General features: G+C 40.5%; 1 protein-coding gene across 9 annotated transcripts in view; it reads left to right on the plus strand.

Moving 5' to 3' along the window:
* The first annotated feature begins 5,191 nt into the window (after positions 1-5,191).
* Positions 5,192-20,026, plus strand: part of CTTNBP2 (cortactin binding protein 2) — a 165,931-nt gene continuing 151,096 nt past the window's right edge. For 2 of the 9 annotated variants that reach the window (XM_012476405.2, XM_064374111.1), the window contains exons 1-2: positions 5,192-5,298; positions 16,555-16,662. In XM_012476405.2, coding sequence (XP_012331828.2) covers positions 5,218-5,298; positions 16,555-16,662 — 189 coding nt within the window. In that variant the 5' untranslated portion in view covers positions 5,192-5,217. Of the gene's footprint in view, positions 5,299-6,399; positions 6,719-8,417; positions 8,638-16,554; positions 16,663-20,026 lie in introns of those variants that run through there. The other 7 variants (XM_064374099.1, XM_064374102.1, XM_012476406.2 and 4 more) reach the window with 6 other exon arrangements.

The raw sequence follows: 20,026 nt of genomic DNA on the forward strand, positions 1-20,026 counted from the left end.
TTTACGACTCAAATGGCACGGTGTCCTTTGGATGGTCAACTATCAGGAGGTGGAGACTGCAAGCCAACAAGGGAAGGTCCTTAACAGATGTCAAAGGAAGGAAAAAGCAGCAGTAAAATACATCCCAACTGAACTGATTCTTAACAAAGACGTTACTGCTGAAACAGATAGATAGTGGCATTAAGTGAGGGTGTCATAATGATGATGATAGTAATGACCAGTATGTGACTATCTATCTTTTGCCATAAGAAAAAAACATGTATAGAATTGCTAGCATAAAACATTTTCAGTAGTTAAATTTTTCTTTAATTGCCAGAATAAAACATTTCAGACTGGTTAAACCTTAATGGTGGTTTGTCAGAAGTATTTTTCCTTATTCTAAAAGAAACTTCACCTTCCCCAGAATGAAAATAGCAATACCAATGCTTTTTTTTCCCTTCAGTTCTTAAATCAAGAAGTGAAATAAATTAATCCTTCAAGTCTAGCCATGACATTGTTTTATAAATATTATGAATTAAATTATATGGTATGCTTATTGGTTAATTGAACAGCTGCTGCTGCATATACTTATATATTTTTAAATAATGTCATCACATTTCCAGGTGATTTTAAAATAAGCCCAACTAATTTGGATTAATGAAAAAAGTCTTGATGGACCAAAAAAACAAAAAGCAAAAAACAAAACTATTATCATCAAGTGGGATTTGGGGCAGGGTAAGGTGAAATTTACATCTCAAAAATTTCAAATGTAAATTTAGTATGTGACAAATGATTATGAGGAAGTGTTAATGTATTGGTTTATTTCGCAGTTTGACACAGGAGAGATATACATGTGCAGCTTTTTTCCTGCTTTTTGTATCCTAAGTAAATCCTGACTGAGTCAATCATAAATGCCATACGCATATTTATTAAAATCAAAAGACATCATCTTTAGTGTTCTTATTAATTCTTCAAACACTAAATTTCCTTTTGTGTTGAACAGTACTACATATCCCCAAGTGAAAGAAAAATCTCAGCTGTGGTTTTACAGCTGGCTCCATACTTCTAATCAGAGGAGGAAACGGTCTGATCTCACAACCTATTTATATAGTTTTTAAACTTTCTAAGAAAAATGAAGCTCCACTATAATTAATGCCTAATGGTATAAACACTCCTGCTTTAATATGGTTGCCTAGTAACTATATACGGCAGGCTTGTGACGTTGCTAAAGAGGCTGAATAAACAGAAATATTCAGGTCCATTTCCAATTCAGGTGGATAAGGGGAAGAGCAGGCCAGATTTTTTTGTTGTCAAAATTGTTTTTCCATAATGGTTTTGCACTAAAACATCTTTCTGCACTAAAACTTACTCTTGTAAATGACTTCTGCAGATAAGAGTCCAAACCAAAAAGTAATGATTTAAAATGTAAAAAACATTCAAGAGAATGGAACCAACACTATCTCATTGTTCAGTATTAGCCAGTTTCTGTTCTTAGAGTGACTGCACTGGGGGATGATTTTCTTAATGTGGCTCTAACCTTGCAGTAAAATGTTATATTTGGATATTACTTCAGCAATTGAGTGAACAGATACAGTTCCCAGTTAAAGGTGATGTTAAAAGGGGCTGGGAGTGATTATGTTAATTATTTATGTTTCCCTTTGGCTTGCTTCCTACATAGCAGATTTTATTTCCTAATTATGTTTTGCTTTAGCTTAGGTAAAATTAGCTTGCATTCCGTTGGCACACACCAACTGCAGTTGGTGGAGGAGGCCTTCCAAAAAACCATAGATTGTTGACAAGAGTGGCTAACTAGATTAGAATTAAATTTACTGAGTAAAATCCACAAAAAGCCTAAGGCGCATGTAGATAGGTTGACTATAAGGGAATGTAGTTAGGTCATAGGAAGATCGTTTCTGGCAATGGACACTCAGCTCCTCTGTACTCTTTGTCGTGGAGTTCCTGATGTCAAGATTTGGGGCTTCCTAGGTTGGTCACCGTGCTGCCGACAGGGATAAGCATGGTTTGCAGTATTTAAATTGTATAACTATAGGCTTGCAGATACAGTCAGAAATGATTTGCTACTATGTAATTCTGTCATTTGGCAATACTAAGACATGCTGACATACGGTTTGCTCTTTGGAATTAACATAAATGTTGTCATTTTACCAAAATAAAGAATTCTCTTACTCCATGATGGAAACAGTTTTAGGCTATGTGTATATTTCTTTATCTTTTCACATGGAAGGAAGCATCCTGTTGTATCATTATGTATAACTCTGGGTTTTTGGTTTAGTGGGTTGGAGGATGTGGCTGATGAGGCCAAGGACATGGTTTAATCAGAAAACCACTTGGCTCCCAAACATTTATCTGCATTCCTACCTTCAAGAACTAATTTCCCTGGTCATTTCACCCTTAGAGAGTGTGCTATAGCTCAGCACAAATATCTCTATTCCAGGGTTTGGAAAATAATTAGCCTCAAATTATTTAGTCAGTGGGTCATCAGCATCATTATTACATTCCAAAAAAAAAGATGTTAATTATAGTTTTCTCTATTTGCAATATATTCAATATTACTCCTTCCATTTTAAAGCTGAAAGGAATTTACTGATTAAGATTCACAATTCATTTTTGTTGAAGGGATTTATTTTCCCCCTGTTTATACTTCTATCTCACTCCTTTTTTACCCTGCCTTTCAGTAATTTTCACTGTAGCCCTGGGATGTCTTTTTAAATTATTATTATTAATTATCATTATTATTTAGCTGTTTAATGAGGCTTCAAAAGATTTAATTTCTGGAACCATCCAGTCACTACCCTTTCAGATCTATCTGCTTTGACTGTAATAGAGCCTGCCTTTGTGCAAAGAAAGTCTTAGAAAGAGTTAATTTGCAGTAGTAACAGAGGCTTATTCTCAAGAGAGAATTTAAACCAGCAAGTGTCTTCCTGGTGGAGAAGCAGCCTCAGGCCAGGCTACTGGTGAGGAAGTTAACTCCTAGTGTACCACTTCTGTGCAGTAGGTGAGATCCTCAGCCAACCTTCAACAGTGCCAGTTTTAAGGTGGAAACAGAATGCTGTCAATTCTCCTTCCAAGGTCCTGGATTTTGGTGGTTAGAGAATGTGGTGTCCTGTGATTTTTGTCTGTTTGTTTTCTTTCCATTTCACAAAAACAAACAAAAAATGCTGGGGGTGGGGGTGGGGAACAGGGACTGATTTCCATGTGGCATGATCCTGCTTTAATTGTATTTAGGTGAATACAAGCTATTTTTACTGAATGATTTTTTTTTAATTGGGCTGCATGTATAAAAGAGATTTGCTTCCCAGAGATAGTGTCATTTCATATTTCTAGCTCTTAACCCTGAGTAAAATTTATTATCTTATTCTTTTTTTTTTTTTCCAGAAGTGTGCCAGTTAATTGCTTGGGGAGTATTCAACATCAGAATCAAGAAAATTGATTGTCTTGCAATGTGTGAAAATGCATTTTGAAAAGAACAAGAAATGCTCTTGGACTTTAAATTTTTACTATCAGCTTGACATCTAACTTTTACTGTCCAATGCTTTTCTTTCATCTTAAAGGAATCTAGTAATTCTAATATTGAGCAGTTTTAGAGAGTATACTTAATAAAGAAAAGTGGTATAATGAACACGGATGATATTAAAGGGATAAGAGAGGGAGTAACTATCAGAGCTAATAAAAATAAATTAATAAATAAGTAAATAAATAAATAAAATACCTCTACTCACAGGATAACCTGGAGAGGATTTCTAGTCTTCTGACCTTTAGCCCCAGAGTTCTAGGTAAAGTTCTTTCTTCACCTCTCTTCTGGGACAGACCTTTTCACAATTTATTACTCAATCCCTTTCACGGTCTTTGTAGAAAAGGTTTTCTCTGCCCTGGTTTGTGTCATATTTGGATCCAATTTGGAAAGTGGAGCACTTAAAGTGTCAAAATCTTTCATTAAGACCTGCCATTAAAAAAAAAAAAAATTTGATCTGTAACTCTTGGACTGAACATTCCAGTCATTCATCTTCCAGAATTTCAAGTGCAGGATTTGGTTGTGGTTTGATTTTACTTCTTTGAGACAAAGCTTGAATGTCTCAATTTGATTTTATGCATTCGACACATTTTTAGGGATCTGGTGATTTGGGAAGGGCTGTACCATATGGTCTTGGTAAGGTGATAGATTTTCACATTCTGGAAATTGGCAGCAAATGGTAGGAAATGAGTTAGATGTGGGAAGGGAAGATTAAGTGTTTGGGCCTAATTCACTCATCTCATGAAAAATCTTCTGAGATGGGTAATTCCCATAAAATCTATGTTTACAAAGATGGCTTTTGATTGTTTTTTGTGTATATGTACACGTGTCCTCACACGAAGGGAATAATTTTTGTAAACTCTCTCAAAAGTAGAGGGCATAACAACATTTAGCTTTTAAAGCTATGACATTTAACGCTTCTTGGTTAGTCCTTCAGAAGAGACCTCAGACTTGAGGGGTCAAAGAACATACGACAGCCCACTACAAGGTCCCTGAAAAGGAGATTACAAAGTTAGAAGCTGAGGGGCCGGTGCCACGCACTAAAAGAAAACAGAACCAGACACATCGTTTTCACCTGAGGACTGTTTTTGGAGAAGGACTAGGGTCAAGATAGAGTAAGTAAATCAGAGCCAGGTGTATATACATATATATTGGGAGGGTAAAAACACCCTGGCGGCGGTGAAATTTAAGAAAGCAATTTAAGAAGAAAGGGGTGCCTTGTGTGATTCCTCGGGGCGGGATAGAGGGAGCTGAAGTGTAGGATTTTCCCTGATCTTTCAGAGAATTCAGGTTCAGGAGGCCTGACATTTAATCCGGTCTGTGCAAGGATTTCTCCGGCTTGGTGGGGGTTCTGCGGCACGCATCGCTTCTCGGGCGCTTTCTCCCTTTACCTCTTCCCTGGTCTTTGACCCCAGCCCGCGCGCAGGGCCGCAGCACGGTCAAGTCTTGCGCCCATTTCTCGCACCTCCACGAGCCCACGGCTGGCCCAGCCAGGCGCGGGGCACGGGGCGCGGGGCGGGACCGAGGCGGGGCGCTCTGGCACGCAGCGGGTTAAGCGGCGAGGGCGGCGGCGAGGGGCGGAGGGAGCGCGGCGGCTCCCGGCGCCCGCGTCCCGGACAGCAGCGGGTTAAGCGCCGCCCGCGCGGAGAGGGCTGAGTCCGGAGCCGCGGCTCCGAGCTCGCATTCGGATCCGCTAGAGCAGGAAGATGGCGACGGACGGCGCGAGCTGCGAGCCCGACTTGTCCCGGGCCCCAGAGGACGCGGCCGGGGCAGCGGCGGAGGCGGCGGTAACCGAGTTCCCGGGGCGGGTGCGGGGCGAGTGTAGACGCGGGCCGGGGGCGGCGCTGGGGCCCCAGCTGGACCCGGCTCCGCACCGCCGGGGCGTTCTGTAAGCCCGGGACCCTCGGGTGCCCCTTCCTCGGGGTGCCCGCACGGCGGAGGCCGGTGGGAGCGGAGCGGCCACCCGGGCTGGGGCTCCGTCCTGCCCCTTCCGCGCCCCTTGGGGAGCGGCCCCAGGTCGTCCGGTTCTCCCAGCCTCCTGCGTGCGTCCCGCGCGACCCCTTCGCCCACTCCCTCCGCTGCGGTGGATTCTGGCTGGGGGCGAGGCTGGGACGTGTTTCCTGGCGAATTTGACCCCCCATTGTTCACCTCTCGCTGCGCGCGTGGTTGCGAGCGCGTGTGTCGGGGGTGCCTGGTACCTCAGCGGACCTGGGAGAGCTTCGAGGGGGAGGCGGGCCATCGCCCAGCAGGTGTGGGGATGCCCATTGTGTGCATCTGTTCCTGTGCCTTCGGGAGGCCCTTTGGGAGAGGCCCCGTGTCCAGCTGTGGGCGCTGCTGCCGCTGAGGCCAGCGCTTTAGGTCCTAGCAGCCTGCTGCCCCATCACTTGGTGGTGGTGATTGGAGTGGGGTGGAGGGGTTGGTTCTTCCCGAGGCGATGCCCGGGCGAGGTGGAGGTTCTGCACCTGGTTTCAAGACATTGTTCTCCTTCTCTGGGGTCTAGAAGCCCAATGCGCTACCATTTATAACTGGTCCTCACTTTCACCCCCTGAATATCTCCGGGCAGATACTCACTGGTGGTTTCCAGCCTCTACCTTGTGGGAGGGCTGGACCCACATTTCCCGGGTGGAAAACGTTCTCAGTGTTTGGGAAGCAGTTTCGCAGAAGCTGCAAGGATCTGCAGAGAAAGGCAGATCTGTGAGCGCCTCCCACTCTTGGCCCGATCTAGCTGCTCCTGCCGAAGGATCGGGGTGGGTTGGAGCGAGCGGGGCGTGGACGCCCCCTCCCTTCCTCTCAAGACCTGAGCAGAGTCCGTGCAGAAGCGGGAGAGGGCAGGGCCAGGCATAAACAGCCAGGGCCGCTTTAACTTCCTCCCACCCTCTGGAGGTAGGGCTTTCTGGAGAGGGAAGAGGAGAGATGTGGAGGAAGGTACTTGGGGTGAGAGGAGCTGAGCCTGGGAGTGGAGGGAGAAACAGAGAGGGGGAGGAGGACTGCTGATTTCCACTTGTAAAACTGGCAAGTTTTGATTTGAACTTTTGGGAAAACTGAGTTTCCATTCTTTGCATTGAAAATCAGAGCTTTAAGATTTCCAACGAAACCTGCCCACTTAACGTGAATCAGCTCCCCTCTGTGGGGCACAGTAAGGAAACTAGCTATTAAGACAAGGCTCTCTGGGAAGTGGAAATGATTTGGTGCCTTCATCCCCAAAAGGTGGGAAGGAGAAGAAAGAGGAAAAAGAGGGTGCGGGGGGTGTGTGTGTGCAGGTGTGTGTGTGTGCGTGTGTGTGCGCGGGGGTTCGTGCAGGGGTGTGTGTGTAGGGGTGTGTGTGTGTAGGGGTATGTGTAGGAGTGTTTGCAGGGGGATGTGTTTCTTGTTCCCCAGGTTGAATTTGTTTACTTAATCTACTCAGAATGGGTTTCTTTCTATTACGCTCAGTATTTTAATCACCTGACAATTAACTCAAACACAAACATCTGATTGATGGTCTGTAGAGCTGATAGTTTTGTTTAGTTAGATCGTAAACAAAACCTTGGTCGCCAGGAAGATTTCTGTGTTAACAAGGTCAGTGTTCCCTCTCTGCTGTTTAAAATTTTCAAGTCTGATTTTCACTGTTGATATTTGGGGATTTGATAATTTCACCGTTGTTAATGGGCAGAGCCCTGGAAAATCTTCGAAAGTGAACCTTCTTTGCCATTTCCATGGAATCCTTTAGGGTTGCGAAATGCAATAAGGATTCTTCATCTAGTAGTTAAAAAGAAATAGTAATAATTTCTGACATTTTAGTAAAATTTCGATGATGGCTTCTTATGTAGTAAATTGGGCATTTTATTTTACTTCTCCAAACAGTTTTGACTTAATAAGGCATGGTTCTCTCATATCAGCCACTTGACTTGTAGATTGATTTTTAAATGAAAGGAAAGCTAGTGTAGAGGAGTGATATGTGTCATCACAGTTGCTCCTTAAAAATCAAAGGCGTTTTAATGCACGTTGGGTTCCTGTTAACTGAGAACTTAATTTTTATCCTAGTGAACAATTCACTTTGCATTTTGCAGATTTATTGAATTTCAAATTGGTTTACATATTGTGCATTTTTATGTATACATTTGGCAGTAAGGAGCCAATGGAAGCTCTGAAGCAGTAGGCTATTTTTGAAAGTGAGTGTTTTCACTAAGCTTTGACTATTTAGATTGTTGCTTAGAAACAAGCTTAATTTATAGTTTTCAGTTTAATATCATTTTAGTGGAATGTTTTAAATTTAGTTTGTGATTCTCATTCTTAGCTGTTTAAATCCTAAAAGCATACCAAGTTTAAAGCTGGGTAACAGTTACATTATTTAGTAGGATCGTATTAATAGTCTTTGCCATGAACCATGCTGGGAAACCTGGGTTATTTTCAGTGCCTTAGCCAAATGTGATGACTTTTATAGGCCATATTGTTGTTTCTACTCTGAAAATAACTCTTAATGGATAAGGCAGTATGGAAAACAGAAATCTTCATACTTTTTATTGTCACCAAATAATTTTGGAGTGAAAGGAAAATGGAGATCTTTTTAGAGTTATATTTGGGAAGCCAACCAACATTCTTGCCAGTCTGGGCTTTTCTGGAGCAGCTAATATGCAAGAAGTAGGTATAAAATTTGTTGTCATGGTGACAGTGACAAAGAAAAACTTGGACAGTGATTTAAAATGCACAACAGTGATGTAAACAAATTAACAGCTGACACCTTGAAATTTTTGTTTTCCAGGTGACAGTATTGAATGTAAATGCACAGAAAAGAACTTTCGTAGCCAATTTCACTATGTTTTTTTTTTAAAAAAACTAAATTATAGATATGTGGCAGCTATAGAATGTTGAAAGTTTTACAACTTAATGTTTTAAATGGGAAATAACATAGATTTAACACGTTACTGAACATTTACAGAGATGCAGGCATCGTGAGTATCATCTTTGCTGCCCTGAAGTAATACATCCCAGTGATAGAAACTGACATACACCAAGGAATCAAATCAGAGATGATGGTGTCATGAGAGGCACACGTGATTTTGCGTTAGAAGTTTGAAGTGCAACAGTCAGAGAGAGGAGCCCCAGTGGATGGATCTAGAAACTTCCATAGAAGGATGGCATTTGAGGTAGGCCTTGAGATTTAAGGATGATTTGGACTGGCACTGCAGGAAGGAGTGTGCAAATGTGGCCATATCCTCAGGAGACATATGCGAAGGGCTCTCAGTGATGAGCGTGGAGGTTTCCATTCTGGTCTCAGCTATGTGGTTTGGAAAAATAGCTCGGAAGTTGAGGAAACTGACTGGAATATTTTTCCAAAGACGAGAATATAACTGTTTTCAGTGTCCTGCTTTTCACTCTTTGTTTTTTCCTTCTTAAATAATAGGCTGTACATTTCTGTTTGCACCAGTTTTTGGACTTCATTATTATTGTTGCTGTCGTTGCTACTGTATTTCTCATAGGAGCAATTTTGTTTAGAGAACATTTGTCCTCTCAGTGATTGAACCCATGCCTCGGCTAGACTGCCAGTTGGTTCTATCCTGGTGTGCTTCACATAACTTTATGAGGTGAGAAAATGTTTCACAGCCTTGGTACTTAGATTTGCAAATAGCTGCTGTTGATCATGTGGACAGCAACGCTGTGGCTGGGAGAGAGTGGTGTGAAGTTTGTAAAAGAAAGCAAAGGTGCTAGCACAATGCCAGGCACATGGTAAGTGTTCCCCAAATATTTACTAAATGAAGAAAATAAAAGGAAGCTCACCAAGAAGTTGTGTCATAAAACTTAATGTTGATTGGCTAATTAGAAAATTCACTGTGTGTGTTACCAGCTAGCTTATAGTGAAACTATTGGCCTGCGACTTGTAATAATTAACATTATAGATATTAACAGATGTTGATTCAAAAAGATGACCCTAATTCTTAGTTTTAAAATTTTTCATCTTAATACTCCCCCTTTCCAAGCTACTTTTCTCAATAACTTCTTAGATTCTTCATAGGGGTTTTTTAAAAGTTTAATTTCCAACACTATTAGTTTTCTCTTTAGATTCTCTCTTTTCAAAATGATGATTGAGGCTGCACACCTGCCATCCTGCATCCTTCCAATAATAGAGTCAAGGCCACATCACCCACTGGGTTAGAAGAGAAGATGATTGATAGGGGGTTAAGAGAAACGTGGAGAAGTTTGGAAAGAGGAAAAGGGAATAAAAGGAAAGATTGGGCAGGAAAAAGGAGATTAGACAAGGCTTTAGAATAGTCTGCAATTGCACAGAAATGTAGGACTGGAGTAGTATCCCCCAACTCTGTTTACTTTGCCACCCAAGCCCCTCTGAGTATTGCGTTAGAAGGAGACTTTATTTAAACATGTTCCATTACATTATTCTCTCTTGGTGCTCCTTTGCAAAGCTTATATAACATGGAAAAGAGATTTGTCTTTTTTCTTGGTAGTTAGGTAAAGAATCAGAGAACAGGTACGAGAGAGGATGATGATAACACTGATAGTAAAAGATTTTTAAAATGTTAATGTTTTAAATAACTTACATAAGTAATGAGATCATATTATTAATGCTGTGTACAGCATGATGCCTTCCATACAGAAATCCTGATTTTAGAGGGGGGAGATACTCTGTTTAAATAAATTATTAGTAACCAACTAATAGGTTGGGGATCCATTTAATAGGTCATAGAAATGTAGTGTAGTCTAGGTAACATTGCTATGTGGAGTGGATACTTGGTTGCAAAGATTTGGTTTTGACATATTATATTTCATTGAAAAAGACAAGATGGTTCCAAAGGCCTGCCTCTTCTTTTGGCCCAGCCTCTTCATTTGAAAGTCAGCATGCAGACATTTGCCACCTACAGATAATCAAGACGATATTCTTTAATGCATTGTAAGCTTCTTAAAGGTTGGTTATTACATCTGAATGTCTGCTTGCCTGTGGAGCTGATCCACGTCCTGTGTTGGGCTGATGTAACATTGAAAAGCTGAGTTAGGGTGAAAATAGGTGTTTGTTTTATTTGAGATGTTGCCTTTTTTTTTTTCTAAGGAGGAAATAGAAACTGTGGGGAGATCTGAAAGGAGGAAAAGGGAGGTAGTTAGGCTTAATTATTAGAGGCTGTCACCCCTGACTGAGCCACTTTTCTGCCATTCTTTTCAGCTTTCTCTTAGTTAAAATTAGTTACACTCATTACCAGGTTTCCTTCCTGACATTGTTTCTTTGTCCGTATTACCTCCTTTCAATACACTGAGTTTCTTGTCTTGCATGAAAGACCCCAGACAGTGTGGTTGATTTGAGCTGAGGTACATGGCTTTGGAGAGCTGACACCAAATAGACCCTATCTTCTCGGTACTATATGTTGTCTTAAAGGCAAACGTCAAACTGCTTCCCTAGTTTAGGTTAGTCTAAATATTTTTGAAACACTGAATGATCTAGCACAGTTACTTAGTTGCCTCTAGAGTGGGCTGAAACATTGTATCTTAGTAAGATGGTTGTACCCGAGACATCCTTTGCACATTTCTGTTTTCCTACTGTGTGCAGTAGACATTTTATACCAAAGGTGTATATGGTGGGGTGGGGGCAGGGGTAACATGTTGGATAAAATCAAGTGAAGAAGTAATATTCTTACTGTCCTGACACATCTAGTAGGGGTGAGAAAATAATTAATAGATTTAATATGAGGAAATGCACAAGGCTGGACATGATTAACTGCCAAGTGAGGATTTTAAGACTGGAGAGAACAAGAGATTTCTGGAGTCTGGAAAGGCATTCAAAGGTGAGGTTTGAGCTATGTGCTAAAGAAAGCTAGGACTCAGATGAATCAGAGGAGAAGGGAGGATTAGGAAGAGCATCATCAGAGGTATGCAACCTCATCACGAAAATTATTTCCTCCTTGCAGAGAGAGAAATCAGGAAGATAATCTCAAGGTACGAAGTAGCTTCAGAGATTTGAGAATAGTTTGAGATCTTGAGAAGCCTGTACTTTTCTTCATGAAAACCCTTATAATTAGCTAAATTCTTAATATAGTCCATGTTCTTATGTACCCAGAGAGGTGGATTTAATTTTTTGCATGCCAGTGTTACAGCCTTCGCATTGTGATCGGGAACTTACAAGATGATTTCATTGCTTCTCCTTCTTTATAGCCCTTTTTCATTCCCAAAGCATAAATCTTGCTTACATAGAAATTTCTAAATGCATTATTAATTATTAGCATGTCTATTAAACTAGGAGGAAAATACATTTCTGTAACTTCTGAGCAAAGAGGCAAAACAGTTTTCCTCAAGTACCTCACAAAGGCTTTTAGGCTCAGGAAATGACCTAAATAAATTTCCTCAGTCCAGTAATCCAGTTACCCTGATGTTACATGAAATCAGGACATTTAGGGGCTGGAGGAGATTTAAGAGATCACTTGCTCCAGCATCCTTATTTTACTGATGGAAACCCTGAGATTCAAACAGATGAAATGATTTGTCCTACTTTGCTGATTGTTCCCTAGCCACATCTCTCATCACCCAACCTTCCAGTCTGCTTGCTTTCTCCTGTGTAAAACTTACTGATGGAAAATAGGCACAACCTGCTGGATTTTAAACTGGAAAAGAGGCTCCTGGGGTTGGTGGAAAGAGCCAGAGAATGTGCCTGAGTTTGTGTTTGGTCACCAGCATATCCCCCAGCAGCCCTGATAGGACGGATGTGTTTGAGGAAAGATCTGAGGGGTATCTGTGGCTCATTAGGTCTCCTGAAGGCATTTTGATAACTGATCAATGTGCTGCCTCCACTAATTCTTAAAGGATATGGGCAAGACTTTTCTATTAATATTTAGCTGTGTCTACTGAATTTCCCACATAAACCTAGTATTTTAGATTTGGGGAACTGGCGGGGGGGATGGTAAATTTGGTATTGGCCTGTGTTCAGTTCTGGAAATTTAAGATGACTTGATTCAGCCAGGGTCTATTTTATGTGTTCTGCCTCTTTCTCTTTCTCTCAGCCCGAATGAGAAAAAATCCTAAAGAATGCCCACCCCATGATTGCCCCCTGTAATTCAGAGCTGTTCAAAACTACTGTGTTGAACAGTTGAGTGTGGGATTATTTCTCCTCATTTATACATAATATATATCATATATATGTATATATGATATATAAGTATAATTTTTAATTTTAAAATAAACTATAATTTGTAATATACAATAGATTAACATAAAGTAAATTAATGTATATGACTTGTATCCCAAGCAAGACATACTTTGTATTTGATGACCAGATTCTGGATTAGTTGAAGCTGCCATGCCAGATAGGTGTTAAGCGATTTTTCTGGAATACTTTTCCTGGCAAATGTAACCGGCAGAAGGGTGGCGTGTGAATTTGAAATCTAGCAGGTCTGGTTTTGTTTTGTTTTGTTTTGTTTTGTTTTGTTTTTAGTTTCTTTTCATCACTAAAAATTAAGAGCTGGATTTTTCTTTTTTAATTGGGAAAAGCAACTTCAATAGTGAACCTTAGTCTGTGAATGTGTCTGCTGTGGTTTTTTTTGGGGGGGGGGCGGGTCGAGGATTTGGGGGTCATGTTTTCATGAATGCTTTGATAGAGACTTTAATTTTTTGTGTGAATAGCATTTGGATATGTTCTGTCTTATATCCAATTTGAAAATTAGTTTATCAAGGCAGTCTTTTATAAACATTATATGATTAAAAACAATTCCTTTGGCTCCTAAACCAAGAAACTTAACAATTTTTTTCTACATCTAAGTACTTTTGTACCATATGCACCTAAGATTAATGCCACTTCTTACATATATACATATATGTATATATCGTTTTTTTGTAGAATTTTTGCTTCTGGGCTTATTTTTCTAAAAATACCAAAGTGCTTTGTATTTATTTATGAAATACTTGGAGTCTTAAGATCTTCAGCATCTTTTCATGCTTTTTTTTTAAACCTGTTTTGCCGGAATAGAATGGAAATGAAAGGTGTTGAAAATTTGAAATTATTATAATATTTGTACTATGAAAGGCCAGAAATTAGTAGTTTTAGTGGAGAAATAGGGGTGGAAACATCGAAGAGAGACAAGCAGACAGATGCACTGTATGTTTCAAACAGTATATCATACATTGTGATGGGAAACAGATTTATTTTTTTAACATTCTGTGTGACATAATCTATGGTTTAGCACGGACTTTTGTACCACTGTTTTTTTTATTTTAATGAATTTCCCTCTTTATTGATGATAATATATAGAAAAACAGAAGTTTGGGCTGTAGGTCACATGTATTGCTGCTGCTGATGGAAGCAGGGCAGGCTCTCCTGATTCTAATATGAATCAGGATCTTGGCAATGTCTTTCATAATTTATTAGTTTTTAAAATGGAGCACTTTGCTTATAAAGCTTTGGAGAAACAGGACAATAAAATATACAATTAATTAAAATCTTTAGAGCAACCAGCAGCATCATTAATAAAACATTACCCTCTAAAGCACACAAGAATTGCAGCTTACTCTCCCATCTCAGTGGGAAAAAACAGGATAAAAGAGCCTGTCTTTCATCATAGTCAATAAACTGAGTTTATTGGACTTGGGCTGGTAGATCTTCAAAGAAATAGGCTCCTGGCCAATACCCCACTCCTCTCTACATGAAACATCTGGGTTAATAATAACAATCGCCTGCCTTCTTTTGCCACTTACTTCATTGATATGTTCTTGTTTAATCCTCAGAAGAATGCAGGGTAGATGTTAGGATTTCCATTATACAGATGAGAAAACAGAGAATGACATAAGTTAAAGAAATGCTCCTCAGAGTGTAATCTTTGGACCAGCAACATCAGCAGGAGCTTTTTAGAAGGGCAGATTCACAGCTGCACCTCAGACTCACTGAATTACAATTTCCAGAGGTGGAGCCCTGTGGCTTGTTTTTTCACAAGGTCTTCAGGTGATTCTTATGCATGCCAAAGTTTGAGAACAATTGGCTTATAAGACTTTATGGACACTACTGTGTAGTGGGAGCAGAAATTGAGACGTGGTATATTGGATTTTACTATTCGTAGGAAGCATCTCTAAGAAATCTTTGTAGCAGGCATCCCTGAGGACTACACATGATTTATGCATAGGTTTTCCTTTTCTCTTTATCCTCAGTCTTTGCCTTCCCAAATAACTTCTCTGTCTAGTGTATATGCAAAAAGAAATGATTTTAAGAGAGAGTCTTTTTAAAATCTTTCTTGAGAGAACACCCTAGCTCTGGTCTCTTTCCCCTTCGTGTCATCATATCTCTTTCCAGAAGCTTCTTTTGAAACTTAAATGTGACCATTCTGGTCATGCCTGTTTGAAAGCCTTTGAAGTAATTTATTGTCTTTGCTATGTATACTTTTGTGTCTTCACAGAAATAGCCTGGTGTTCATGTTGGCTGATTGATAGGATGATACCTTTTTTATCTAATCTCAAAGAGCTTATTCTAGAATGTTGGTGCCATGCTGGTAAAGTGTGAAGATAAGTCATGGCATTTGGTCATACATCCTGGTTTTACTGTTTACTGGTTGCACAATCTGGATACATTAGCTGACTTTTCTGAGTTTCAATTTTAAAAATGGAGATGACAATATGGTGTAAATTAGAGTTGATTCTTTGAGAATACTTTGGAAGTCATTGGGTGCTATGCAAATGTGAAGTAATGTTCTGGCACATTTTGAGCAATTCTAAGGGCAAGTGTACAGAGAGATTTGGGAATGAATGTTGCGTTCCCCTCCACTATGATGGTGACTGGGCTTGTCAAATGAGTCTGTCTACCGTAGGGAGGAACAGAGTGTGCCTGGTGGAAGGAGCACAGGCTGACTGTGAACTTACCAATGATGATCTCTCAGCTTTATCTCTAAAACGAATGCCAGAGGACCTACTTGTAAAAGTTCCTATGAGAAAGGAGATTGGAGCAGAAGACAAAAGAATCAAGAGTCAGTGGTATATCAATGGGATTTAAAGCCTTGAGAGGTTGGCTGCAGTCACTCAGGGAAGAAATGTACAAGAGAAGACAAGGGCTGGGAGAACCTTGTGTGAGAAATTATAACCGCCTCCCCTCCCCAGCCCCCATACCTAGGACCCTGGTGCTGACTTCATGTTGTAGCTGGGTCCCTGGAAGGCTCACTTATTCCAGCCTCAGCTCCCTCCCAGGCCTGCCAAGAAGCTACAGAGGCATTCATAAGAAGGCACTTTGATAACCAAATAGCAGAGGTTCCAAACTCACCTGACTGTGGCAGCCCAGATGACCACATATGGGTGGCAGTCCTGGCTTCTTAAAAGTGTGTGTGCCTGTACTGTGTGTGTGTGTGTGTGTATGTAGGTATGTGTTGGTGGGGGAGGGTTGGCAACATGAGGAATGTGTTCCTTCTTGAGGGGCAACTACTTCCTGGCTCTGTGGATTATCACCCTGAGGAAATGTGAATCTGGGGTTACCTAGTCATCTGACATTTGAAGACAAGCCAGGGATCTGGATTTTTTGGTGACATCTTCAGATTTTTTAAATGTTGGCTAAATAAAAAACAGCAACGACGACAAACCCACTTTGTGGCCCAAGTAACACACATCTGTGGGCCAGATTTGGCTGCCAGCTGGTGGCCTCTGCTGCAGAGTATATAAACATGACCTATTATTATTGGATGTTCTGGAATTTGTAATAACCTCCCCGGAGCCTTTATGTTGGGGGCCTTCTAGGAATACATCCATGCTTTCTTTGCTACCCTTGAAACTCCCCCACTCCCCTAAGATATACCAGAGCTATTTTGCTCCAGACTCCAGGGACTTTAAGTTTGTGCTGTGTAATTTGTAGAGATTTTGAATCTGGGTGTGTAGGCAGACTGGGGAACTGTAGCTCTTTGGAGGGGAGAGTGGAGAGACTGGCATTATCGTTTTTACCTCTCCTCCTAGAAGGTCAAGGCATAGATTGTCTGCTGCAAATAGTACCCCATTCCTCTTGGATCTGCTGAGCCACTAGAATAAAAATGATCCATTGTATACCCTTAGAATGTGTGTGTCTTCCTTAGGAAAAGATTTTTCATTGTCTTGTTTTTTGTGTGTTACAGAAAAAAGAGTTTGATGTGGATACTCTCAGTAAATCCGAGCTGCGAATGCTCCTCAGCGTGATGGAAGGGGAGCTGGAGGCCAGAGACCTTGTCATCGAGGCCCTGCGGGTAAGAACAACACGGGACTGGGTCTCCGTGCTGGGTCATTTGCTTTTTTCAAAGAGCCATTGGCAAACCGTCTTTCTCTTAGTGTTTGAATAAAATAGATTTAAAATGTTACATCAGGTCAAAACGTGTTCTTCACCCCAAACTCTAACCCATAACCTTTATAAGCCCAAACAAACACTGAAGTCAGATGGTCGTTGAGATGGTAGAGGCTGAGAGTAAACTGTTCAATACGGGAAACTTGAGAAGTCAGCTATACTCGTTCAAAAATCCTTTCATGTTTCACATGTTTAATTGGTTAGAAACATGTGTTTTCAGAAAATGGGTAATTTGGGATCCTACATGTTTGTGAGGGCAGTTAGGAAAAGTTGAGATTTATAAAAAATATTGCTGGTAGTGGATACTTTTTTCCCTGTAAAAAATTATAATCATTTTTTAGAAACTATGAGTTAAAAAGTTAATGTTTATATGTCCCTACCTTCAAATAGTGTTAATTTTTTCTGATCTTCCAGTAATTTTGAAATATTTCTGTAATAGCTTACAAAGAATATATTACTTAAATGTCTCAATAAAATTTTCTTTTTGAAAAAACAATGGCAATTAGACTTTCTTGGTGCAGTTTTCCAATTGAATATTCTAGATCTTGCATTTGTTTTGGTGTGTAGATCAAACATAATTTGGTGCTTGTTTGTATTTTTATTTTTCCCTCTTTTCTATTTAATCCTTTGTATGTGATTAGTTATTTTTTGGCTCTCGGTCATTTGGTCAAGGATATATTTATTAAGTATGGGTTTTTCTTATTTCATCAGGGAATTATTTCCTCAAACCTTGTCTTAGGAAGTTTATTTTAATGTACATATGAAAATCTGTGGAATGTTAACAAAGTGTTGCCTGTGACAGGAGCTTATATGGTAGAGGAGGGAGGTGGTGGTGCTGGATGGTCAGACATAATAATGGAGAAGGTGGATATGGGGAGAACCCGGTTGTGTGAGAAGAACAGATAGTTCCTGAAGTCATGTCTTCAATGTATTTTCATAAACCCGAAGTTGGCATAGTAGATGTGATGATTAGCCCTCAATTTGATTACAGGAACAAACTGCCACAGAAAAGTGGCACTTCAACGCTGTCGGCAAGCCAGTATTGAGTTGAAGGTGTCGCATTTTGAGTGAAATTAAAGTTCTGCTAAGTAGACATTTGCAGTTTGGTTGTGTTCCTCCTGTTTCACATTTAGAACATCTATATTGCTTGCAAATGTATATTTTTCTGAATAAATTGTTTGGGAGAAATGCTGAGGCAGCATATAACTAACATATGTGACCCTTAGCCCAAGGACAGAACAAGGGCACAGTCAGCTCCTGAGGCCAGTAGTGTAGCCTCCTGTGGCCAGACTGAAGGGCTCCAGCTGTGCCTTAGGTATTTTTTTTGTCCTTCTATGTTAAGCTGTGAAAGGCATCAGAACTAGGAAATTCCCCCCCGCCCCCCGCTCACATCGATGTTTGAACATTTAGTGAAGTCTGTGTTTTCATGTATCACCTTAGCAACCACATGTATTTCGCTTTTTAATTTAATTGCAGTACTTTGAAATGTAAGAGTAGAGGTAAAGGCTTGCTAATAATCAGCACTTGCCAAATGAACATTTTTCGTAGAGTCAAGAATGTTAGAATTACAGAGAGCCTTAGATTATATTGTAGGTCAGCCTTTTGCATCCCTATCAGATCTAGTGTCTCCTTTTCATAAAATATTTTATTACCTTTTTACTATCCTGCAATGAAATTTATGGACAATTGCACGTATAAGTAGGTTCTGTTAAAAATTACAAAACCAATACAAAGATAACAGGAAAATATTTAAAATATGATATACTCAATATATAAATGCTCAGACATGACTGTACTGTCAGATGTGGTAAAGCACATGGCTATTTGAACCTCTTCATGGTATTGACATGAATACAATAGTTGCAAAAGAATCCTGATTCCATCCTGCTAATGTTGTTTACTTTGAGTCAGCAGATTTGTGGAGGGTGAATTGATTTTTCTGAAATGGTGAATGACTCTTACTAGAGTTCCAAACAAAGTACACATGTGCACAGGAGTTGAATCCCTAGAAAATTCAGTTTGTTAAAACATTAAGGGCCTGGCGCGGTGGCTCACGCCTGTAATCCCAGCACTTTGGGAGGCCGAGGCGGGTGGATCACGAGGTCAAGAGATCAAGACCATCCTGGTCAACATGGTGAAACCCCTTCTCTACTAAAAATACAAAAAATTAGCTGGGCATAGTGGCACGTGCCTGTAATCCCAGCTACTCAGGAGGCTGAGGCAGGAGAATTGCCTGAACCCAGGAGGCGGAGGTTGCGGTGAGCCGAGATCGCGCCATTGCACTCCAGCCTGGGTAACAAGAGCGAAACTCCATCTCAAAAAAAAAAAAAAAACATTAAAATGACTTGTTTAATAAGTAAAAAGGAGTTACTCTCCAGACTGGTCATACAGAGGGTTCCAATGAAAGGAATGAACAGAGAGACATTTGAAAGTGGTAGGGAACATGGCACAGTTCCTGGATATGTGGCAGGGAACCACATTTTTGCCCTGCCTCCCTAAGTGCCAATCACTGTGAAAACCAAAAATGCTCTTGTCTGTTTCTAAAACAGATCCTAAGGTACTGCTCCTGTGGAGAACCATTGGCCAAGATCAGTCTCCTTTGTTTATAGAAAAAAATCAAACAAACAAAAAAGCCTGGAGATTTCTGACTTATCTAAGGTCACAGATATGGCATGCATAAGAGCTTCCAGTTCATTTTCTTTTTCTTTGCTTTTTTTTTTTGCTCTGTTGCCAAGGCTGGAGTACAGTGGTGTTATCTTGGCTCACTGCAATGTCTGCCTCCCAGCTTCAGGTGATTGTTCTGCTTCAGCCTCCTAAGTAGCCGGGATTACAGGTGCACACCACCACACCCAGCTAATTTTTGTATTTTTAGTAGAGACAGGGTTTTACCATGTTGGCCAGGCTGATCTTGAACTGCTGACATTGTGATCCACCCACCTTGGCCTCCCAAAATGCTGATATTACAGGCGTGAGCCACCACACCTTGCCGCGTCCAGTTCATTTTCACACAGCCTCCCATATGGAACTCGGTGTATATGGAGATTCTTAAAGCTTCTTGGTTTAAAATTAAGAATTGTGATTTCTTTATTTAGATGATTGTTTTTTACAGCAGGTAACATCATTTTCACATACATGTGGTAGCCATCATGGACTCACTGCAGTGATTTACCGATTGAGTGTTCCCTGGGACATTCATTGCTCCAAGTGTGTCATCTGTTTGCCTTTTCCTATAGTGGTAAAATGTAACTGAGTGACTAATGCCCCAGAAA

The sequence above is a fragment of the Aotus nancymaae genome, unplaced genomic scaffold (genome assembly GCF_030222135.1).
Source record: "Aotus nancymaae isolate 86718 unplaced genomic scaffold, 86718_ANA_hifiasm-v0.15.2.pri h1tg000002l, whole genome shotgun sequence".
Lineage (NCBI taxonomy): Eukaryota > Metazoa > Chordata > Mammalia > Primates > Aotidae > Aotus > Aotus nancymaae.